This window comes from Cygnus olor, chromosome 1, assembly GCF_009769625.2.
Source record: "Cygnus olor isolate bCygOlo1 chromosome 1, bCygOlo1.pri.v2, whole genome shotgun sequence".
Lineage (NCBI taxonomy): Eukaryota > Metazoa > Chordata > Aves > Anseriformes > Anatidae > Cygnus > Cygnus olor.
This window is the reverse complement of record NC_049169.1, coordinates 177,794,077-177,819,578: the sequence shown is the minus strand read 5'-3', so window position 1 is coordinate 177,819,578 and position 25,502 is coordinate 177,794,077. Positions and strand designations below refer to the sequence as shown.

General features: G+C 40.1%; 1 protein-coding gene across 3 annotated transcripts in view; it reads left to right on the top strand.

Annotated features, from left to right (window-relative positions):
- Nucleotides 1–25,502, top strand: part of EPSTI1 (epithelial stromal interaction 1) — a 50,246-nt gene that overhangs the window by 1,956 nt on the left and 22,788 nt on the right. For 2 of the 3 annotated variants that reach the window (XM_040541455.1, XM_040541460.1), the window contains exons 2-6: nucleotides 8,584–8,642; nucleotides 10,447–10,530; nucleotides 14,360–14,433; nucleotides 15,051–15,134; nucleotides 20,845–20,918. In XM_040541455.1, coding sequence (XP_040397389.1) covers nucleotides 8,584–8,642; nucleotides 10,447–10,530; nucleotides 14,360–14,433; nucleotides 15,051–15,134; nucleotides 20,845–20,918 — 375 coding nt within the window. Of the gene's footprint in view, nucleotides 1–8,497; nucleotides 8,643–10,446; nucleotides 10,531–14,359; nucleotides 14,434–15,050; nucleotides 15,135–20,844; nucleotides 20,919–25,502 lie in introns of all 3 variants that reach the window. The other variant, XM_040541447.1, reaches the window with a different exon arrangement.

The following is a 25,502-nucleotide window of genomic DNA, read 5'->3' as shown; positions in this document are numbered from 1 at the left end:
GGGAAACAAACACTCAAAGAAGTGAACGAGATTGGGGTTTCCTCACTGCCCTTGGGGAGAAGAGAACCAAAGCTGGTGAAGAGACTAGAAACACGAGTTATGAGGAGCAGCTGAGGAAACTGGGGCTCTTTACTCTGGAAAAAAAAAAAAAAAAGAGTCTGAAGGAAGACATTATCACTCTCTACATCTACCTGAAAAGTGGTTGCAGCAAGGAGAATGTTGGTCTCTTTGCTCAGGTCTCAGGTGACAAGTGATAGGACATAAGGAAATGGTCTCAATTTGTGCCAGTGGAAGTTTAAACTGGGCATCCGGAAGAATTTCTTCATGGAGAGGGTGATCAAGCATTGGAATAGGCTGCCCAGGGAAGTGGTGAAGTCTCCATCCTTGGAGGTATTTAAGAGTTGCATGGATATAGCGCTAAGGGACATATTGAGTGATAGGAGTTGGTGGGTCAGGCATATGGTTGGACTTGAGGATCTTGACGGTCCTTTCCAACCTGGATTATTCAATGACTCTATGAGTTGAAGCCACTTAAATGGGGATTTCTTTAACTAAACCAAGTGAAAGTGGTAGAAAGTATCTGAAATGCTGAAGCAGACAAGAGGAGTCTTCTATTCTTAAACCAAAAACTATAACATTTGTTGATAAATATTTGTTCTGTTATTTCAAGTTATGTTTCAAGCCAGCTCTCATATTAAAATATCCTTTCAGTAGTGGCAAAGCTAACTCAGCCTTTTGGCTCTCGGTCCCTTTGAACATGATGCTTCAAACTAAAATGCTAGCACACCCTCAGAATAGTCCAGGTTTTCAGGCTCAGGGTTGACAAAGGCTTGAACAGAGAAGTTTGTCAGGTAATGTCGAAGGGTGTCTGCAGAATTAAAAAAATCCACAGACAAGCATTAGTTAGGAGGGCTTTCTGGTGTATGTGTAGCAGAGGAAACATGAGGGGCTCAAGAAGGATGCCTGTGTGCCAAGAAGTGGCTCTATTCCAGTCAGTGTACTGCTCGCCATTTTCCAGAAACAGCCAAGATCTGGTCTTGATGCCAACAGAGCAGGAGTCTGAGCCTCTGATGAAGCCTGTGTGTGAGTGGGGTGTGTGTATGTTGTTTCCATGCAAAGTCTCAGCCTGTGCTTTGGAGCAATTAGAAGTGGGAAAGCACCTTAGCAGCATCTTAGTGTGGGATCAGGTGATGGTTCATGTAGACAGGACACGTGAAATACATGTGAGATGTGATATGTTAAAGCCTCACCCACCAGCCAAATCAAAGTTTACTCTTTCCCAGAAAAGTGCAAGTTGGGCAACTGGTATTAGATGGTAATTTGTCTCTTGCTTTGGAAAAGCTCTTATATGATATGTTGAGGCTGTGAAGTGATTATAAAGTGGTTCTAATTAAGTTACAAAAAATACTTGTTCAAATGCAAAATTGAAATGAAACTTCACACATCGCCCCCCTCCAGTTCTGTACAAGATGTGGTTTCAGGCTACGGAGAAAAAACACCAGGATGACAAGTGCTTGAAACTGCTTATAATAATAAGCTTGCAGTTAAGTTACTTCACTTTGTCTGCTAAGTGCCATGAAATTAACTTGTAGAAAGTGAATTCCCAAATTGCCCCTGTTCATATCTATTCAGAAACAAAAGTCTGTACAGAAGAAAAGGTGGAGGAAAGTGGGGAAATTAGAAGCTGAACTATTGCTAGTGTCTGAAAAAGAAAAAAGTTGTGATAGTCCCTGCCCCCGTTCAGCAACGGCAGCCTGTCCATGGTGTCTTTAAACCACGCAAGAATAATATTGGTTCTGGTAAAATACATTAAAAAAGAAATCAAATTCAAAGTAATAAAATGTGAAGATATATTGTCACACAGCTGGTAATAGTCCTTTATTGTCCAGTGTGAAAGGAGAGCAGTTACTAGAATGCTTGACTTGAGAAATGTTATTCTTTGACTGCAGGAGCCAAATCCATCAGGGCTTTCTTTCCTTCCTTTTCCAATCTTCATCCTGAATTAAAAAGAAAATCTATAGTGTTGTAGCATCTCTTAATATTTTGCTGATAGAGTGTCCTTAGCAGTTCTTAGGAAAATTATTTTGTTTCACAATCTGAAATTTCTTCTTTTTAATAACTCCAAAATGGTCTATTAAACTGGAGGAGGCTTCTTCTCTAAATGCTTCTTTTGTCCACTGGTGGTACTGGTGTATGTGTAATCTGAATTACAGACAATTTGTTTAGAGTTGACCGCTCTATTTGCTGCACAGGACAAAATCTCCCAGCTCTGTATCTTTCAGGGTGTTGTACTAATCTTTGCAGCACGGTGGGGCGCTTCAGAGATGCCTGGCTTTGGTGTTATCAGTAGCCAACCTTATCTCCAGTTAAGCGTTCAGTGACTGAGTCTAAGTAGGAGGATAGCTGTGCAGTAAGATTTGGGGACTGCTGTGTTCGTCATAAGGTGTATGTGTGTCCTAACTCTGCATTAGAAGACTTCCTAGGAAGATCTTGATTTCCGTGAGGTTAGACTTGTTCTCTTGATGCATAACTTGATGAGGAGCTAAGGTTAAGAAAAATAGCACAGTGGCAGGGAATGAAAGGACACCAGAACTATGGTAGAGGGGGAGTGGAGGAGGAAGCATATTGTTGGAAAGAAAGTGGTAGAAGCGGAGGTGAAAACATGCCACTAGTTTAGGTCTTAGTCTTCATGTGGTCGTCTGACCTGCTCAGCTCTCCAGGTGTGCTGGCAAGCACAACTCATGGCACACAGATGCCTCTGTGGGGCTTAGCTCAGCTCAGCACTGATGCTGCCAAGCCCAGTGCCTGGTCTGTCTCAATATAGCTGCTCTGTGCTGCTGATTTCCAGGTGCTCCAGCTGACTCTGGCACACTCGCCACATCCCTGGCACTGTGCTGCGCTAAGGCAAATGAACTATTTGGGGACAGCATAAAGACAAATGTGTCTGACAGCAGGGACTTCATGGACTTTGTTGGGTCTAGTGTTCGATTTTCTGTTTATTTGGGTTGGAAAAGACCTTCAAGATCCCCAAGTCCAATCATCAACCTACTGAATCCCATCACTAAATCACGTCCCTTAGTGCCATGTCCATACATCTCTTAAATACCCCCAGGGATTGGCACTCCACCACTTCCCTGAGCAGCCTGTTCCAATGCTTGACCACCCTCTCCATGAAGAAATTCTTCATAATGTCCAATTTAAATCTCCCATTGTGGACCTGCCATTCTTCCTGCGGTGCTATCACACACCAAGCCCAAAGCAAGCTGCTGAGTCTTAGCTGGGAAATTCAGTTCTGAGTTTTGGTTTTACTCTTTGGACCTGATTTTAACTTCAGGAAGTTCTCTAGCAGCTTCTGAGAGTTGAGATTTGAGTGCAGGGCTGTTGCTTTACTGCTTGTTTCTCAGTCAAACCTTCTCCCAGGCCCTTCTTTGCTGCTGTTTTCCTTCTCACTCATTCCCAGTGCAAGTTCACATCTCCAGGATTTAAGTCTTTGTTTTATCCTTAGGCCTCGACTATAGCAAAAAAATGTTGTTTTAATGAAAGCTTTAGCTAAACAGAGGGACCAGATACAGAAGTGAGTTATCCTAGTTTAATAAGCTTCCAGACATCAGCTGAACTGTGGTAATTAAGTGCACTCCTAGCCTGTGACAAGTACAGGACAAAACCCATGAACATAGATTTTCGGTGGTAAACATTTTCTGCTAAAAGCAGTTTATTTTTGGTCTGTCATGTTAAGAAAGCTAGGATGACTCAGGCAGTGTATAACGTTAAGCCCTGGTAATTCACTTTTGTGTCTGAGCTGCAAACTGGTAAGATACTGCTGCTCATAAAGATAGAAAGCCAGAACCCCAAACCTGCAAGCAAGATTCGTACATATGGGTGCAAAGCATATCGAATGACGGAGTCCTAACGCTGGGGCTGTTGATTATCATTAGCCTGTGCACTGCGCAGTACAGGTACTAGGACAGTTGTCTCCTTGCTGGGGTTTGGAGTCTCATAGCCCTCTGATTTGGCAGCTTTCATGCTGTTTAGCATCATATGGGCTGCTCCATCAGGCATGGGAGCCTCGGTGAAAATAATATTTTGTGGTGGTGTTGACTTGACTGTTGTCAAGCAATTCCTGGTAACTGGATGCAAAGTTCAGTGTAGTGTGTCTTTGAAGAAGGCTTTATGATTGTCCTTGGCAGTTTGCTCCTTTTCTTTTTCTCTTAAAGTCAGCCAGTCTTAACATATTCTCTAATGCAGTATTTCATCTGTTTCTTCTGCCTTAAGCATATACATTAAGCACATGTACTATAAAAAGAGGAAAAAGTATGCATGCATATACCCACAGTCATGCACATAAACATGTGCAAGTACGTGTCTACATACCTATGTATTTTTTCTTTGTGCTTCTCTTTTCATTGATTACTGAATATAAATGAACCTTTTCTTTTCAGTGGTTCATATGCAGATGCATATAGAGCCCCACAAGGGTTCCCTTCAGTCCTTCCTCTAGACTAAACCTTTTTTTTTTTTTTCACCAAGCTCTAGTCATTTGTGTTGCTCTCCCCTGCACGCTCCTTGGTTTCTGGCTCTTATTGAATGCAGACAGCACATTGCCTAGCAGAGCAAAATATTTAGCTTTCAGCTTTGTGGCATTCATGTACTGATGCACCAGCAATATAAAACACAGTGGAACTGGAAATAGTTTATAACAGCCATTACTTTTGTAACTCTTTAAACTATTTCACACTTCATTTGGAAGGCTCCCCAGTGGTAGCTGGCTGGAGTGGGCTCGAGGAAAAACTGAAGGGCACAGCTCTGCAAAAAACATTATTGGTGAACAGCAGTTCTCATGTGTTTATTCAACTTCAGAAATAATCTATTTTATACAAACCTAGAAGAAAGTAGCGCAAAGGCTGTGCCCTGAAAACACTGAAGACTACTCCTTGAGTAGTCTGAGTTAAATATGTCAAGTCGCCCACAGACTTACAAATTTAAGATTGCAGACATGGTGTTCTCAGTGTTGGTGATAATTCAAACTGTAAGCTATCTTGCAGATTTTTTTGTGAGGCTATTGTATGTTTCTCCTGATTGAAAGATTTTTCTGTCTATTTGTATATATTGCTATATAGATATTAATCTTCTTATTATTGAGATATTTGATGTCTATGTGTTTGAAAACTCATATAAGGTTGCTTTTTGAATTTTATCCCAATACAGATGCATTCTCTTATTGGGTTATAACTTTTTCACAATTGTTGATATTTGCTCAGTCTGAGTAATTAGGCAATACATTCCCCTTTTCTGTGGGAAAAAAAATAGACCAAAAAAGTCTTATCAAGATTAATGTGACTTACAAAGGCAGAATAGGGTTTGTTTCTCTTTTATGAAGAGCTATAACCTGGGTAAGATATTCTTCCCACTCCCAGTGACTTCCATATTTGTATTTATAAATCAGCCATACGTCAAAGATAGATTTAAGCCATAGAACAATAAGAATCATTATTAGGGAACCTGAAAAGTAAAATTCTCTGTAAACTTTTCAACTTCACTTCATGTATTGGTATAAAGTAGAAAAGGTCTGCACACTGCTGGTAGCTTAAAATCTTTGCATTTCCTTAATTGCTATCCAGGTAAGTAGGATAATTTACTCCAGACTTAAAGCTGCAGTGGCAACTCAGAAACTGCCTGAAATATTAAATTCACAGGCTGTAGCATATTCTATTGGCTTTACTGGATCAGAGGTTCTGTCTGGACAAAGTACTAACTTGCAATATCCTCCAAACTGGCTAAAACATGAGGTGAAAGCTGCTGGTGGATTTTTTACTTTCTTTCCTTAAAAAAAATAAAAAATAAAAATAAAGAAAATGAGGGACAGTCAGTGTGGATTTGAATTTTAGCTTTAGAACTAGTAGGCAGGTGGAATCTCTTGGGCAGCAGCTCATCTGGCTCCTCCTGTGGCTGCAGATTTGAAAAGCAAGGATGGGTTCAATCCCTGGCTTTCACCCATCCCATGGGAATCTTACTATATGCTTGCTCTTCCTTCTCCCAGTCCAAATACCCAATGTTACACTTTGACATGTTTATCTTTCCAGAGAGACCGAGGTGAGCACTATCAAAATAGATAAGCTCACTAATGCTTATATATATATATATTTAAAATTATTTTTTTTTTTAACTTGGACTAATGTAGAGCATGTGGTATAAATACTAGGTAAAAGAAAAACAAAGGTATCCTGTTCTCCTTTTTCTTCCTGAACCTGAGACTTGAAATCCTCATTTTATTTTAACTTTGCTTTTATTTCAATAACATGAAAACCAAACTGGGCTTTAAACAAGCACTTTTTTAACCACAGTGACTCTTACTCTTTGGAAAACAAAGCTGAGCTGTCTCTAGCAGTAAGTGTAGTTCCCTGTCACTGGTCTCACTTCTATCCCTTTAATGAACTGATTGATCTTTGTTATATTTCATGTGCCGTCCTTCTGAACTCCTGGATAATGGCCATGGACAGATATCAGAAGAGTGGCCCCACCTTGGCCTCCTCCAGCCAAAAAGCAAAAGCAGATAAAGGAAATAATTCATGGCACAAAGGCTATCGTGTCATAAAGCCTAGAGTTGATATCATGATTCTTAAATATGTGCAGACACACAGAGCTCCTTGTTGTCTTTTTAATTGGATTCCTAATTTAGAAAAAAAAAACAAAAAAAAACCAGAATGTCATCAAAGTACATCTAATGATATAAAAACTCTTCTGACCCTTATGCTATGAATCAGTAGGATGTCTTAGATGCACTAATGTTTTTTTTGAGGGGGAGAAGTGTGTAGTCTTGTAACTTAACAATTCCAGCCATTTTTTTTTTCACTGACAAAGGGATGGCAGTGTAAAAAGTATGCAATGTTTTTTGTGTATGAATTTGAGAGAAATATGATATTAATACCTGAAAAAGTCAAGAAAAAAATAATACTTATTGAAACTGACCAGCTGTACAGCAGCTTGTTGGGGCACTAATGGAGAACATTATGCTGTAGCATGCAAAGGTTGTCAAAACTTACTTTAAGTAATGGCTGAAATTGTGCAATGATGCTGGAAGGGCAATGCTGCTACCTTGCTCCTGCCTCTGAGGGCCTGGGGTTTGGTGGAGAGGCAAGGAACAATCTCACTGGGCACCAGAGGAAGCTGGCAGGCAGGGAAAGTTCCACATTAAAATGACACCATTAAAGCTCGCAGCTCTGTCTTTGCTAGTTTAATCGCACAAATTAATCCACATCCTCCTAGAACAAGTCTTCAAAGAGAAAGAGGTAATTGGATATAAATGCTTTCCTTCCCAGATGCCGAATTACAGTGATATGGCAGCAGGCGGCTTTTTGCACTTTGATCTCTTTGCGTGATTTTCATTCCTCTTTTTAGCCTTTGTCTCAGACCTCCTTCTCTCATTACTTTTCCACAGCCAACTGAGCTCTCCTTCCTAGCTTGTCCTCTAGCCCTTTCTTCTTTCAAGGGGTGCAGTTTTCATCTCTCATTAGTCTTTGTTTTCTGCTCTTCTCCTTCTGCCTTCCCAAAGATAACATCAAATAAAATACCAGTGCCCACGTGCGCAGATAAAGCTGTGCCAAACGCTGCAGAGATGTGAGCACACTCTGATATGTGGAGCCAACCTCTGCTCAGTGCATGGCTGGTGAACCTGCACCCCTGTGGCTTTGCTTTCGCTGAGGTGGAGTGCAGGCAGTGCAAACTCCTACCCACACAGTATACCTTGTAGATTAAAAACCTTTGTTTCCTCCGAGTGAAACTGACATGTCTTCATCACTCATTTGATCACCTCCAGTCTCTAATACACTCCGAGCCCTGTCCTGTTTCTTTGCTGTCATGCTAGATTGATAGCTCTTTGAGACAGCAACTGTGTTTTGAATTCAGCCTAACAAAACAGGGCCTCAGCCCTTATTCAGTGTGTTGGACCTGAGGCGTGACAGCAAAATAAATATGCCCGAGGAATTCCTGGTACTGGACAAACACGAATCTGACAGAAACTGAGGCTTGGTCAGGCAGCAAGTCACCTAAGCCCATGACAAACAACATGCCTTCATGCACTCTTTGGACAACTCTTGGGCAGACTGCCTGAATTTGTGAGGAGTTCAGTGCCATTGAGGCATGGGGTGGGACTACCAACACGAGTGCTCTTCCCCATCGACAGTGATCTGTGATGTGTGCTTGAGCAAGCTGTGCTGGAAAGCACCAATAGCCCTGCTGGGGAAGTAGTCCTCTACCAAGAGGAACTTCGTGATGTGATGAAGTGATTTGATTTGAAACAGCTGAGATTTGAGGTCTGCAGTCTAGAGTGAGACTTAATAAGAAACATGGAGACTGTGCCAAAAGTTTCTGAAAATATTATCCTTGGTATTCACTGTCTACTACAAATATAACTGTATTTCTAACATATTAACCAAAAATTCCTGAAGAGCTGAATCAAAGTAAAAACTGGTTTTGATATAATTTTTTGTTGTTACAACAGCAGAACACCGACCTCACTGATGAAGAAAACCCCTTCCAGTCTAATTGTTTTTCTATAAACAGAAAAAATGTTTTCTTTCATTCTAGTGTCAGCTCGTACGTCTTGATAACTCCAAATGAAACCAGAAGAAACCAGTTGCAACAAAGTAAGTTGAGATGTCTAATGCATTATTTCTACTTGAATAAGTTTATTTTTGTGTGTGTTTTATCACCCTTGCAACTTTTATCTGCATCTTTTCAATACTTTTTATGTCTGCAGCTGTTAAGTATAAAGTCAGGGCTATGAGCCTTCGCCATCACCCTGTAGGCTTTTCTCAAGATCAACTTCTCATCTGGCTAAACTGCACGCATAGTAAGGCTTCTTTGGGAACAGGTTTTTGGTAATAGCAGTGCTGTAGCTCCTCGAGCTGACTTGTACAAGACTCATCTGGAGTTAACTCAACCCTGTATTTGCAGGATTGAATTTAGATTGGAGAACCCAGCTTTGAACACTCTTTAGGTTATGGGGAGGAAGAAGAAAAATACAAGTAAGAAATATTTTTGAAAGTGCTCTCATGTGGAAGCTAACGTAACTCAAACCACATCATCTGTTGGTTCCTGAATCCCTGTTTAAAGATTGTATATGGATCTTTTAATGAAGGTGGGAAAGATTTTAGATGGCAAAACGCCTGCAGTTATATAAGATCACTTTCGCTTGGCTTCAAGTCTTGCTGGTGAAAGTAGGTAAGCAGGAACATCCTGAAGCTGTACCAGAAAGAATAGGCACGTGTTAAAAGTCTTTCATTGACCAAAGTTACTACAAAAGAGCCATGAAAAAAAATCTGTGTACAGACATGACCAAACACTGCAGTCCTGCACTCCTGGCTGTTTATTTGTGCAGAATATGACAGCTGAGGGAGTGTCAGTCAGCACTCCTCAAGTTTTGAGCCCTCGAGTAAATAATGCAATTAAAACAATTCTTCTCAAACATCGTGAGTTTGGCTGAAATGCTCTATCAGCAGCCTAGCGTGGGGTGGGATTTCCTTTTCTTGCAAGAAAGGTAATGGACTTTCACTGAACCAAACCATAATCCTCTGGAAGGAGGAATAAAAGCAGGTCATCTTAGAGGTGACTGACTCTAAGAGGATAGGTTCTGCTGCTTTAGTAAAGGTCTGTTTTGACTTTGTGCCACCAGCATGCAAAGTCTCAAGCATGCAGATTGCTTCCACCTTCAGTATTGGCAGAAAGGGGGCCTCACTGAATCCAATCCCAAACTAAGGGCTTGTTTTAAAGGTGAAATAAGAAGCTGGTGTTAGTCTTGGGGCTCTTTAGAGACCTGCCCATGGACTAGCAGGTTATGCTGTTAGAGGAGAACTGGTGCTAGCATCTGTTAGCTGTAGCCTGGCATTAGAAAATACAGTTCGTGTGTTTAGTACAAGTGAGTAACTGAGGTACTACTTTAAAACACAGCTCCTTTTCTCATGCACTTTATGGACTTTGATAGGAAATGAATTGCCTTTTTCTCCGTCAGCTAAATCTGGGGAACAATTTAATTAACCAGCCATCCTAGAGCATAGGGCTGGCTCCACAAGTCTCCCAGTGCCTCTAGCTGCACTGACTGGATTTCCAATGAATACACTGGAAGCTTGGCACCCAGCTCATCTGTGGGCATCTATGCTGAGGTGTCTTAATTTGAAGCTGAATTGTGCATGCCTCTTGCTTTTATTTAAGAAACAGGGTCAGGAGGGAAAAAGTACTTACCATATGGTTTTAAGTTAACAAAAATATTTGCCTCTCCATCTGATTGTTCCAGTGACTGTGTAACCTCTTGCAGGGGTGTCTGCATCCCTTGAGAACAAGTGGGTCTGTTCCTGGATGAGTCTTCAGTGTTATATACAGCTAAAGACACTTACCTGCTTTTTAGGATGGCTTATAACTTCCATGTATTTGTTTCATTTTGTACCTGTTCAGTTGCTAAGAAAGAGCTAGATGACCTGGAGCGCTGGAAGGAAGAGCACAGGCCAAGGCCAATTAAGTTGATTCCACAGAGACTGGGTAAGACATTTAAATCAGCTATTATGAATTGGAAAATCAGTACTTTTTGTTTTATGCAATACATACTATATACGCTCACATACCCTTTATGACATAAAGACATCTTTCACTGTTTTTCTCTCATGCTACTTATTAAGGAGATTTGGTGTCAATAAGTGCTGACATGAGCCTGCTGTATGCGCTCCATGCTTTTTGATGGTCATGACAATGAAGATGTTTCTGAAGCAAAACAGCACAGAATGTCACTCAAGAAATTTGTCAACATCAGTGTAGAAAATCTATAGTTACATTTGGGAAGAAAGAGGTTGATGAGTCCTTCTGCTGGTAACATTGATAGGTTGATGTGTCAGAGGGGTTGCACATATGGCATTAGCATGCAGGTGGACAGCATGTTTTGGAGACCCTCTGGTTATCCATAAAAAAACTCCTCTGGTTTAGGGGACAGTACACATGCTTTCCTGATTTCTGGCTCCTGAAGAGGTAAAAGTGATCCCTGCAGCTTCAGGCATTTGCAGGCTACATGCACATGAGGCTCTGTATTACCAATTTTATAAAAAGTAACTACAAGGGTGGGTAAATGAAAAGCAGGATAAAAAGCTGCATAAACTTAGGTCACGCTGAATTGAGCTGATGTGCTTGATAAGATAACCAACCTTTTTTTTTTTTTTTCTAGACAAGTGAGAGGAACTGTAGTAGATCTCTTCAATTGTAACCACTATAAAGCATTTAATGTACTGCTTTGGGACAGTTAGTGGTTTTTTTTTTGTGTTTTTTTTTTTTTTGTGTGTGTGTGTGTGTGTGTGTGTGTTTTAATTAGAAATAGAAAGAAAAAAGCCAACAACCCACCCTTAGTCTTCTATAGAGAATAGAGTTGCAGGTTGTGCTACAGCAAGGAGAAGGTTATTAGAAATGCTTTCAGGTATCAGTCTTCAGACCTATCTTGTTTTAATATCTTTCTTTAATGTCTTTGGCACAAAAGGTAGGAGAGAGCTGATGAAACTTGCTGACAAGACAAAAGTTGGAAGCATCATTCTTATAGAACATGATGAGGATATTGAGCAGCAAAGTGGGATGACCTTGAGGGCCTGCATTAGCAGAAATGGGGCAAAATTCATTATGACAAAATGAATGATTATAATGATGCCTTTATTAGTTTTATAAATGTAGAGCTCCTCTTCCTTCTTTTGGCTGTTGTAGGGGATTTGGGGGTGTACACTGCAGGTTATTGTCTGCCTTGACCTCCTGGGAATGGAGCTGATAAGCCATGCTACCCAAGATTAGTCTGGGGTGGCTTTGTGCACTTAAAAATTGATACTGGATGGGAGTTGGAGAAATCTGAACTGTCTTTAGCCCAGATTTATTTCTGGAGTCAAGGTGATACTGGTCCCAGTTGCAGCCTGAGTCCCAGTTGTTGGCACTGATGAGATAACCTTTGCAAGTTCGTGTCAGGCCTTGTGTTTCCACTCCCACATGCAGTCTTGTGTCCAGATGTACTCTTTGTGAGCTCGTGTGTACTAGCTGCTTCCTACCTGTGAGCAATTCCTGGAAGAGATGCTTGTGTCCCAAGAGGACCGCAAAGTTTATTGCTGAAGAAAGTGAGATCTGAAAAACAGAAAGTTGGTGTGTGGTGTCTGCTCAGGAAGCGTGCAGGCTGACTGCGTGGCTGGGGATGTGGTGGGAAGCCTGCACTGGATGTGGGGAGCCTTAACGTCCCTCTGATCTCACCGCGTTTAAAAATTTCCCAAGGAAAGAAGTGAATTTAAAAAATAAAGAAAAAAAAAAAAGAAAAAAAAGTTGAAAAAAAAAAAAGCTTCTGAAAGAATTCAAGGTTATATGAACTCTTCAGTCTCCATCTAGCTGCCATTTAGAAAGACCCCTGGAGACTGAGACACATGCACTATGTTCTGTGTCTCTGCAAAGAGGAAAGGTGCAAAGATTATTAGATCTTAGCATTCCCAGAGGAACAAATTTGGAACAGAAGAGAGCTCAAGCAGGGAGAAAAAAAATCTAGCATCTCTAATTTCACAACTGTAGGTACTCATTAAGGTAAAAAAGTATCCTATGTTATTTTCTCAGAATGATTTTAAGAGACTACCCATCTAGTCCAAATCACCGGAGAATTCTTGAAGTTTCTTTACACTCATGCTTTCCATAGGGAAATAAGTATTCTGGATTTCAACTCTGTAGTATTTGACTGGCAAACTTTCAGGTACTGTGGAGGGATGAGAGCAATGAATGATGCAAGTGGCACCCTCCTCCATGAGCAATGAGTGGAGGAAAAAAAAATCATGCCTGTTAAATGCAATGGCCTCTTTTTCCATCATATTGTATAAATTTAGCCAGTCATAACACATCCTGACTTCAGTGAAACATTTGACAGATTAAAGTCTAACCAACTTGAAGGAATTAAACCTGTCTGAAAAGCTATAGGCAATGGCAATTAATGATAAGTAAAATACTTATTTAGATCTGATATCTAGCAATACATGCAGAAACAAACAGTGAACACAAGTGTGTTAAATGTTGACAAGAGAAGGTTAGAAAGAAAGAAATACCAAGCATCTGGAAGGTTTCAGAACTTGTTTAGTAACAATTTTATTTCCCACACTTCACAATGCCAGCTGTATGCTTGTTGCTACTGTAAGCTTGTTGCTTGTATCCTGCACGGCCAGTCATTCTTGAGTGCTCAATCCTACGAAGTTTTTTGTGTGCATAAGAATGTTTTTGTGCTTAGGGAATTATCTCCCATTTGCTGAATCTCACAAAGTCATGTAAAGATTGGTTGTCTTCCATTAGTAAGGGGAGAACACTACTTTTAGTCAAGGGTGATCCATCCTGAAGGATCTAGCATGATTGTCTTATATTTCAGGCACCCCAGGTAGCACAGATTGGTCCAGCTGATTGTATTAAACTAACGGTCATATAGTGGGGAATTTTGCAGAAAATCAATAGGTGTAAATATAGCCCTCATCCTCAGAATCGAGTGGGGACTGCTGTTGTTTTTTCTGTTTGTTTGTTTGCTTGTTTCCAACAACCAAGGGAGTAAATTATTGGCTTTCCTAAAGCAAGAAAATACTTTGGAATATAATAGAGCAGAATAATTGAATCAAAAGCACTCCTTCACATCCCTTGGGAGCTACTAGCACTTTCTATTTGTTCTGCTTTCTTTTTTTTTTTTTATTGGAAGCCTGAACATCATGGGCAGAGGTCTAGGTGGTCTCAGTAGGGAGCCTTTGCCTTTGGAAAGGACACCTTCTGCTAGCTGGATATGAATATGAGGTCTGTGGAAAAGGTTTTGATTTCCATTTCAGAAAGCAGATTCTTCCTCAAGCCCCAAGACATTGCTAAGAAGATACTCAAATGATAGTATCCCATTACAGCTGGCAGAAACTCCAGGCTCCTAAACTTGATAAAAGAGAAACCCTTGGTCAGTAAAGTTTTTGACTCAGTATGTGTGCATGACAAACTGAGCAAAGGTGGGGTGAGCTAGATCTGGAAATCAAGACTCATCTGCAAAGCATGACTGATCTTCTGAAAATGGAATGGTTCCCCACTAAACTGATCATATACAGTAGGATATATTTGCTGCTAGAGTGGATGATACAGTGGATGCTCTGCAAATAATAACCTAGTGCTTTTGATGGATGGATAAAATGATCAAAAAGATCTCCTGCCCATTCTCTTTAATGTCAGACAGCTACTGTAATTATGAAAAATTTTCTGTATATGCGTACATTCAATTTGTTATATTGCTCTGTTCAGAAATGACTGGCATTTTAACTTTAAATGCTCATGCAAAATGCAATTTATACTTTTTTTTTTTTTTAAGGTGGAAAGGACTCAGAGGCTGAAGCAAGACAAAAACAGCAAATGATGCTCGTGCAATCTAAATACCAACAAAAGGTCAGGAAGAATAAATTTGTTTGTTTATTTCAGGAATTCAAAAAGGGCTTTTCATGAAGTGTTTCATATGGCTATCAAATGAACTCACAGCTGCTCAACAAAAGAAAGTCATGAAACCTGAAGGAAGCAGCAGAAAACTAGAAACAAATGATCTTCACCAAAGAAAATGAGAAATCTGCCCATGAATATGTATCAAACAGTATCACAGATCATATCTAAAATGATAACCAGTACAGACACTTATAAGCCTCACTGTATCTTCCAGCATGCTGCCTACAGTTTCACTAATTGATCAATGTACCACCCCCATCCAGTGCTATGTAGTAGATGTGTTGGTCCTTTTATAAAAGGTATAAATGCTTGTAAGTTATCAATCATCTGTGTGATTCCTTGTATGGATGCCCATTCATCAGTCACAGATTTCTCAGCCTTCCTAAAGCCAATATTGGAGCAGTGGTTACACAGCCTGCTTTATTCAGTGTCTCTAAGAAAAAATTCTGGAAACTTTCATCAAATGCACTCCAGTTTTGCAAGACATGTGGTACAAGAGTCATGTTACCTTATGTGTTCTTTTTATATACATATGTAAAATATTTTTTAATTTTAATTTCATACAGCACAAGAGAGAAGAATACATGAAAGCAAAAAAAGCAGCTGAAGAAGCTGAAATCCTGAAAAAGAAAGCAATTCAGAGAGAAAAGGTAAAACGTGATTACTGCAGATTCGGAACCAAACAGCAAAGTTTATTTCTTGATGCTTGATTTTGCTGAACTACGTGAAACAGGCTCATTAAATGAAATGGTAGTCCTGGATAACATCAGGGAAATGGGAAATCCAGCCCTCCTCATAGTAGCTCACTGAAGAATATCTGGCCTGGTTTTCTTTGGGGTTTGTGCCTTCCTTTGGTTCTTCAGAAACTCTAGCTTTGTGTTTGCTTGCAACCTGGAGAGTTAGTAGAGAGAAAGGGAGAACACTAGGATCAGGGCAAATATTGTGACTAGTGATATAGCTTATACAGTTCACTTTGGCACGAGCTTTCTCTGTAAGATCTGATTGTGGCAAGTGGCACAAAGGCTATAGAAATCCATAGCTGCTTGCTGTACACACAGGAAGAACACAAGAAAATCCAGCCTGTCATGGTGGAAAAGGCATCCAAACATGAAAAGGTCATTATGGCCTAACTGCATTGTGCTGAGTGCCCCCGGAATTCCTGATGCTTCTCCAGCCCCTCTATGGCCTGCACACTCAGGTGCATAGCTAAAATGTTAAGATCTCTTTTCCTCCTAGTTTTGACTGTATATCCTTATGTTGACACCAGCAACAGCTCACTTCCAAATCATCAGTTTTATTTTGCAAGTGTTTGTCTTGTTGAGTTAGTTATTCCCACAAAGCGTTTTCTCATCATGTGTGCTCTATAAACCTTTGTAAAAATTCATTCATTTCTCCTTGGTGGACACCAAGTAGCACTTGGTTGAGAATGTAACATTTTTAAACAACAACAAAAAAAAAAAAGAGGAGGGGGAACATGACACTGATGTGTACAATAGTAATGAGGGAAAGGGAGATTTCAGGTTTGCAAGTTTTGTCTCCATAACAATAAAAATGATCTTCTGTGCAGAAGCTGAAAGCTGAGAGTTAATTCCCAAATCATTGCTACTGGATTGCATACAAGGAGATGCATAAACAAAAATAGCCTTAATTGCCTCTAGATGAAGCTTAGTCTGTTCCCAGTCTTTTAGTGGTTAGCATTAATCTTTGTGAAAAAGCCCATACACAATAACTCGCAGAGGCAATAAATAGTACCATCTGAAATGTTTTTAACAGTTACCAGCTCATGTGTAGCTCCAGAAGCAGTGATGATAGCAATGGTAGAAAGGGGATTAATTATATTTTATTCAGCTATTAAATATATGTTTTTTGCCCATGGGCATTGGACAAGTTGTTGCAAGACTGCAATAACTTATAGTTACACCTAGAAAATATATTGATATATCGGTTTTGTTTTCATGCTCTTTAATTTCCTTACCTCCACACCGACAGATTATAAAATCTTTATAGGTGTTGTAGATAGTAAAACTGTAACTATCAGTTTCTTCTAAAGAAGAGTGCAACACCATGGCAAACATCTTTGCCAAACAAACTGTTTAATTTGAATAAATAAACTTACACCCACAAAGCAAGCAAACAAAACTGAGAAGCATGAAGGGGAACTCTTAATCTGAATTTGTTTATTCGTGTTGTCTCCCACAATAGTAATTGAGCTGATGAAGATTTCTGCTTGGAAGACATTAGTATATTAAAAAGGCAACTCTGTGGTTAAGAAAAGCATGCTAGAAAGCCACTAAAAGATGCTTATTTGCATATCTCACCCAGATGTCTCTCACCCAGAGAGCTAGACATGACAGAAAGGGGATCCTAAAGAACTAGTGCTTTAGGTACTGGTACTATAGGCTACCACAGGAGATAAACTTTTTTTTTTAATTTTTTTAAGTCATAGATTTGTAGACCACTGAGCCAAAGGGTATTGGCTGAGAGAAAGTCTTTCTGCAAATTCACAAGCCACCTTCTTCCTGGCCAGCCCTTCTTTTGCTCAAGGTTATAATTCATTCAACAACAACAAAATTGATGGTCTGAAAGGCTATCTGCCTTTATTGTCAGGGACCCTGAAACTTTCACAGTTGGAGAGCTACTCTGCCAACAAACTCGAATGGTGAAGCCCTACAGACTAATGTGTCATGATAAGAACAGATGCTGGTGCTCAGCTCAGTTCTCCCTTGACTCTCAGGATGATGTGCTATAACCCAACGCTGCTCATGAACATAGGATCTGTTTATGTTAATACTTAAATAGTTGTTTTTCACAGAAAATCAACATCTACTCTTCCTTTATCTTTGTGACCAAGAGAAAAATGGGTGTTTGCCTAAGCTGTAACCAAATATGGAAGGTCTGTGTGACCACATGTACAAGTCCACCTGCCTGTCTCTGTTGTTCTTTAATTAACCATGAGGGTAGATGCTGGAATAGCAACACTCTTGGCATCAACCTTGTCTCTCTCCAACTCCCAAAGAAAAGAAGGGGGTTCCTTTCCCCACCATTCTATATTCCACAAGACCAGTCTCTGTGTGTAGGATTGAGCAGGGATTTGGGATCACTTTTGCTCAATGTCAGCCAGCTCGTCCTGGGACTGCTTTGATTTGTTCATGGGGTAACCCGAGGTTGCATGAGTTCGTCTTTTCCTTTCCCTTAAGCTAGTGAGCTCTGAGTGCTCACAGAAATAATTTTGGAGAGATTTTGTAATGTTAGCAAGGAAATTCCTATTTCTGTATTTCTCCCTAGTGCTGAGATATGTGTCTGATCTGCAGACGGTGTGGGAGTACGGGAAAAGCAGTGTTGTTATTTGCTCATTAGTAGCAGGCATCTGCAGCTTGGTGTCTTTTGTACAGCCTTCACATGACAGATTTTGACCAGACTGAGCCATAACTTACTTTGAGTCTTTTGGATGAAAGGACTGTCAAAATTCCCAAGAAAATAAACAAGTGGCTGATATTTGGCTTCTTGATTTTTAAGCTTTCTGTATACCAAATAGCGTAACTTCAGTGTGCTGCGTGTTTCTGTTTCCTGTCACTCAGTCTCTGTTCCTGTTATCCTGCCTTTAGCCTTTCCTGTGTATATTCTAAATGTTGACTAAATATTAGAAGGTTAGAAGATTTGAAGTAAAAAGGCTGAGTGTAATTCAACTGCATGCCACTTTCTCACTTCTGCTCTTACATTGCATAGTAACAATCCTGCCATCTTTAGAAACTGTCCTGTTTAGAACAAATTGTAATTTCATTTTATTCTTTATCAAACCATGTGCTCTTTAATTTGACTGTGTTAATCATCACAAATGGCCTTTTTCAGGAATTTGTTAAGACCAGGCACTTTACAGACCTTCTGCTAATGCTTTTCAACATGTTTACCTTCAATATCACAGCTGTTCCACGTTTGGCTTTGTTTTTGAAGATGATGCCAAATGTGGAGTGCTTTGGCAATGCCTACTGATAGATTGTCATTAGTTAGAGAATGTCTGAGTCCCGTTTCCCATCATTTGTATGCATCCTAAGCAAGGGTCCCAGGGTAAACCTCCGTAATAGGAAGCAGTTGCACCAGCCACTAGTAAGTAATTTGAATATGCTGGGATTTTCTTCAGGCAGCCTCCTGGTGGGAGAACAGCTGTAGGATATTTCCTTCTTTTTTTATCTAGTGGGAGATGGGGGTGATACTGTGATACTGAAGGATTATATTTATTACTGTGTTGTCCTATCTAGGAGATAGAGCAGGGCAACTCCAGCGAGCTTTGGATTTGAACTTAAAGGAAGCCTGCATGATGGTGGATCCCATTTCAAATGGTCTTTCGGAGGTGAAGGCATCAGCTTTCACTGTTGAGCAGTGATTGTGAAAAGTCTGGGAACTCTCACTGCTGCCATGAGGGTATCAGCATCACCTCTGCCAATAACAGGATGCCATCAGATTCTTTGTCTTTCCTTTCTTCCCTTGTAAGTTAAGTTGCACAGATGGATGGGAAACTTTTGCAATAAACAGTCTCTGGATGGAGGGGATAGGAGCAAACAAGCTATTCTTTAAACAGTCAAAATGTACTCATATTGTGGGGTGATATGCCTTACTTTAATTTGAGTTTTCTTTTATTTATGTCAGTACTTCCTGCATTCTACTTCTGTCTCAACATCCCAACTGCCTGAGCAACAGGACACCTTATTCAGAGATTTGTCTTTGTTCTTTTGTTTAATTTCCCATTGTCTTTTTCCAAATAACAACCTCTAAGTCATTTGTCTTTCAACAGTTTATATCATTGTTACACAACACAGTGGCTCTTTTCCTGTCTGCATACATCTGACAGGATTTTTTTTTTCTTAATCCAACACATGCTGAGAAGGAATTTGCACTTGTTAGGCAAATCTCTTCCAGACAGTCATTCTTTATCCAATTAAAAAATACCCACCCCGAAATCACTGAAGGCAAAGTAATTGAGTGACTGGCAGTAAACAGCATTTTTTCTGAAATGCTATTGATTGTACTACAAAAAGAAAATGATGGGATGGGGGGTTACAGCCATATTCCTAACATCAATTTTCCCCTTTACATCCCCCGACACACACATACACGCTTTTCTACCTGGTCTTGCACAACACCTCCACCCAGGTCCCAGTGTCATCTCCAGTTTGGGGCTCTGCCCAAATGGGCCATTCCCAGCTACAGTCCCTTTCTCATTTCTTTAAGGTATTTTCTGAAATTTCCAGAGCACCTTGTTTAGAGCAAGGTCTGGTTGCTGGGTTACCAAACAATTGCTTTTTTTTCATCTGAAGGTGGGAGGTGAGCAGAGTGACACTTGGAGGTGGCAGTGCCTGCTTGCTCAATGTGGTGGTAGCTGTTCTGAGCTTCAGATAGGTGCTCTCCTTGCAGCATCCCCCCACCAACTGCAGAGTGGGAGCCTTGTGCTCAAAATATAGCAGGGCTGAAATCATGGTTTGGCACTTCTGATTTGTTGCTTTTAATACAACGAACTGCCTTTTGACTGCTCTTCCCACTGGACCTACTTACAGCCTGTGTGTCAAAAAAAAAAAAAAAAAAAAAAATGGCTGGCCTCCTTTTGTCTGGAATTCAGCTCGAGCTACATATTGCTGCTGCAGAAAGTTCTCTATCTTATGCTCTATTTTAACATTTTATTCTGCTTCAGCTTGAGGGATGGGGTAGCTCAGACTATCTTTCCACTGGAAATTGTGCAATTTTATGTTAAAGGACCTGATAGTTTGTGTGGTATCCAGATTTGCCCACGAGTTTTATGTGTTGAGACTTTGGTTGACTCTTGCACTGGACATAGTATCTGAGGTAGAGTTGGATAAGCATAAATGGATAACACTGGATAAGCATAAATGTCTCCCATCCTCATCAGCCTTAACATTTATCCAAACTGACCAGTACCTTATGCTCCTGAAGGCCACAGGTCCATCTTCTTGAATCATTGTCCTTTCAGTGTTACAGTGCTATGACTGGCTTTTGTGCTCTGGTTCTCATCCTCCACCTTCTCACTAGAACCAATGTTGCACCGGTTGTTTGGAGACATGGTCCTAACAGTGGTGTGAGAGTCATGAAGGCTTACAAGGCCCCTTGTGAGGGTACACCTATCATCCAGGAGCATGGTGTTATTTTCAGACTAGTTTCTTGATGAGTTTAGTAGGAGTTGTTTGTCTGGTCGCGCTTGAATACTTTAAAATTTGGGATTAGGTTACTTGTGCACCCACCTATTGTTCTTTTGAGAACCAGAATATAGAAATGCTTGCATTGAAATAATCATATTTTTTTTTCTTGCTGACTAGAAATCTCAAGTATGTTTTTCTGTTTTTAATGCTGTAGGCAGAGAGACTTGAAGTTAAAAAAAGGCAACAAGAAATGCAAAGAAGAGAGATGTTCCTTGAAGAACAATATTAGTAAGTAAGATTTGAAACTTACTATTTAAATTTCCTCATTTGCTTGTCTTTCTGTTTTGGGGGGTTGGGCTTTCTTTTTTGCTTGCTTGGTTGGACGGTTTTCTTTTGGCTGGTCTGGGGATCAGGAAGGGTTTGGCTTCTGTTGTTGTTCGTACTTTTTTTTGACTTGAAATATTCCAAGCCTCCTCCATACCTTATCCTGTGAGCTCTTTGGTTCAGTAGATTTCTCTTAGCTTCTCAAAGCATACATTTTGAAACGAAAACTGTGAGTTATAGACTGACTTTGTGCTTTCTTTCTCTAACTGAATCAATATGTGATCATTCAATCCAAGACTAATTATCAAAGCAGTATCTAAATTACATCTCCACCCATTTATTTTAGTGAATAGTAAAGAAATCTAACCCACGTGGAAAAAAAAATGAGGACTCTATATTCACTACAGTTCTACAGCTTAGATGTAGAGATCTGCTGTGAAGACCTGTTTCCCAATAATCTCTCTTTAATATCAGATTTAGATAGGGCTTAAGTCCTGACATAATTAATTCCTTTGGCAATGAAGTTCCTGCCTTGCTAATTCACTCTACCCTATTTATTTATTTTTAACTGATCCAAACTAATTCTATCACATAATTAACACACGATGCTGTTCAGTCACCTTTACCTTTTTTTATCTTTGACTCCTGAAATTACTCAACTGTGTTTCTAGCATGATTGATTGCTCTTTCTTCCTCTGTGACCTTTGGAGGAGTCAGTTTTGTCCCATGCTAGAAGCTCCAGTTCCTTCATCATTTGCCCAGACTCTGTTCTCTAATCTATAGACATTTTAGAGCTTTCTCACTGATCTCAGCCTTTCTTGACATTTTTCTCTTATTTCTTCCTGTTTAGTTTTAGGTACAGCTCTTTCCTAAAATATATTGCTAATGTTCATCTATATATATTGGCATTTTGCCTGCAGTTTGTCCTCTGCTTTTCCCAGCATGGATTTCCCTTCAGCACACCCTGATTCCTCAGGATTTCTGAAGACCCTGCACAACGTTAATATCTCAGCCTGTTCTTGATAGACACTTTCATGCTCTTTGAGCCTAGCCCAAAACAACCTCATCAAATCTTTTCAGTACAGGATCCTCAGTTATGGGACTTGCTTTTTTCCTGTGGGGATTGTGAGGGTTCATATTTTCCTGTTTAAATCGTTTATTTGTCTTAAGGCTTATTTAGTCATGAATGGAGACATCTTTCCCTTTCCCTCATCTTCTCTATCTGTATTTTTTTTTTTTTCCCCTTAGGGTGAAAGGAATTCTGCTGGTTAGTGCTTTTTCTGTTAAAAGTAAGCTTGGTCATGTCAAAAGCAATCCCAAATGCTCTGAAACACCTTCATGTGGGCAGTCAGTCTGTCCCCAGGTGTAGCAGGGGCTCAGGCTGGCTGGGCACTGAGAGGAGACTGGCTGGCAGCCACTCTGTCCACTGATTTAGGAGAGTCTTGTGAGTGTTCAGCTGGAGTCATCCCAGGAAACCAAACTGACTGACATGACTGAAATTAAAGGTGGACTGTTGAGCTCCATTGCAGCAGAGATGTCTAGCTGTCAAAAGATTATTTGTATATACCGTTTATTAAACATATACCAGGAGAGTCCCGTAGATACTGAAAGATGTGAGCTGAAAGCCTACCTACAACAAATGCAATTTTGGAAAACCTTTCATATTTTACAAAATAACATTACTGCCTTCCCTGGTACAATGAAATCCCCTGATGGGAAGAGGAAGGGAGGTCTTGAGCAGTAATGGATTTACCACCAGATGTTGAAGTCACTGGTAAGATACATTAGTGTTTCGGAGCACACCATCCCATAGTAATGGGAAGATGTTGTGTGACACTTCAGATCTTGCCAAGTAACTCCAATGATGCACTGCTATTTATTAGAAAAGTGCTTGGTATTTAAAGCAGTTGTGTGCTTTTGTGCACTATGCAAAAATGAGTGACTCATTACTTCCATCATCTAAGAGCTTGTGTCTAGTGGCAAAGAGAACAAATATGAGGTTGTGACCCTTTCCTTACTGTCTGTGCTAGAATATTTTGATTTCCTTCCCTGCTTGGGAGAGGTCATGCACTGCATATAAAGCAGTGACCTCTGCAAAGCCATGTCTGCGGAGCCATTTCAAAAAATAAGCTGCCTTGTTAGTCTGTCTTCTGCAAGCATCGCTAGCTGCAACATCAGTATTTTCCTGGGGAGATCAATGCCTACCAATGGTCTCATTAGCTGGGAAACCTTTTAAATTGATCACCACCATCAGCTGTATCTTCTTCCACAGGGTACAGCCCGATATTCATACCTCTCTGGTATGAAATGCTGATTGTATTTGATATGGAAAGGCACATATGGTTCTCGTGTCATTAGCATGCTCTGCAAATAAAGCATAATACTGCCCAGAAGTTCCTTGTTCTGATTAAATTCCCGTCATTATTAAAAACATGAACTTCTCAGTGAAATCCCCTTTCAAACGATGTATACGTGAAGTGAGCAAATGCCAAAAAGAAAAATTGCCTGCTGCCTTGTCCCCTGCCTGCAGACTACAGGTATTTCCTATCTCCTGAAACCCTTGTTAGCGTCTTTGTATGGAGCTGGCCCTTGAAAGTCAACTGTATGTGTTATCACAGTTGTTTGAGTAAGTGTTGTTTTCTTGCAAGAATGAGGTCTAGGCGTGCATGCAGAGTGTTGTGGAGAAGGCTGTGAGTCTTTTGGGGGATCAGCTGGACGCAGGCTCTATCAGGCAACTGAACTGGGTAAAACTCACAAGGTATTTCCTAAAGTAGCTTTTTATACAAAGTCCGAACAACATTCAGGAGCAGACTTTGGGCTGAAGGAATTGCTTCATGACAGGATTGCTGAGGTTGGTGCTAACACCTGAGGGATTTATTGGTGATAGCATTGCTGTGGCTCTGCCTCTGCAGATACCAGATCTAGAAAATACAGAGTACGTGCACATTTACCTACTGAAAGCTACTTATATGTGAAATGGAGTCTTTTCTTCTGAGTAATGGTGTCTTGGATGCATTTTACGTGGATGGCCTGTGGTAGAGACAGTATTTCTGTCAGATTGCATTAAAAGATAATAAATGTATAGTCCATGCTTTGCAATTACCTAATCCTTGTGAGGAAAAGACTGAGTGTAACGTTATAAATGGGAATGAAGAGGTTAGATGGTTGGCTCAGGACTTTTCAGGATGTCCTTCTTTAGTTAGGACACAAAATTTGTCATTTAAACAGCAGTGAGGGATGACTAGCTCGTGACTTTTTTTTCTCTGTGGCTTGCATGACTGCCCTGTCTAAGCTGTGTGAATTTGAGCCTAAACTGTGGGCTATCTTTCCACAAGGTTTTAGCCCAGTTCTCTGATAAGGTGCTTTCATTTAATTTGAATTTGACTTCCCAGAAACTGTAGCGTTGGATGTGGTCCACTGCATTTCTAATAGCCATCTACCAATTTGTGTAATGGAAAAAGCAGTCCACACATAGGGTTTCATTTTAATAGCACACGATAGCAGTTGTACAACCTCACCCTTGCCTTTGTTACACACCCATGTCACTGTTTTTGTGAAGGTTGTACTCCTGTAAAAATTCCTGGCACTGTTGCACTCTGCTACATGTGTGTGCTTGATATATTCAGCTCCGAATTTGGAGCTGGAAACGCAATTTGCCAGAGTGCCTCTGAGTGCATATTCCAAACAGAGTACAGGAGCTTCACCAAACCAAGCTGATATACGTTTGCCTGCCAAAGCAGTTTTCTCAAAAGTCATAAAATGCAAGAAAATAAAACCTGAATCAAACCAGAATTTTTATTTATTTATCTGTTTTTACAGGATAAATACTCGCTTCCTTGCCAGTTTTCAGTCCTCTGTGATGTGTGGTTCAAACAGAAGGCTGGTAACAAATTTTCCCCACAGAAGTGCAAATGTAAACCTGACCAGACTTTCAATGTAGGTTGCTAAAGAGAGTGAGAGGGCTCACACAAAAAGGTTTGCAGCCTTAGGAATCTTTTGTTTGCTTCTTTTCACCACAATGGTCTTCATTTTGTTCGTTTGCTCCTGATTATTTTAAGCGTTGTCAATTATTTAGCTAACAGGCAGAAAACTAGGCTTTTATAGACATCCAAAGGGACTCTCTTGAGTGTAATAATGAAGGCAGTTTATTGAACGCCTGTGAGGTTGCTTTCTAATTGTATGCATTAATCTGCCCATGCAAGCTGGCTGAAAATATAGAAGCAGATTGCACATGCAGATGGAGCACACAGAATGGAAGATCTATGCAATAGACTTATACAAAACTGCATTTTCCTTAAAACTGGATTTATGCTTATTGCTTCAGATAATAAATGAAACTTGATGTCTAAAATAACTTCCAAGAATATTGGATGAGTCGGTAGGAGGAAAAAATAGCTCAGTAGCATTATTTCATTCTGTCAGGAAAACAAAAAAAAGGAAGTGGGTTGACACAAAAAGATAGTTTTGGGTGTGAGTGGGAAGTGATGAAAATAATTCTGCTGAGAAAGTTCCTATTTTTTATTACTATTTTTATACTTTCTTCAAGCC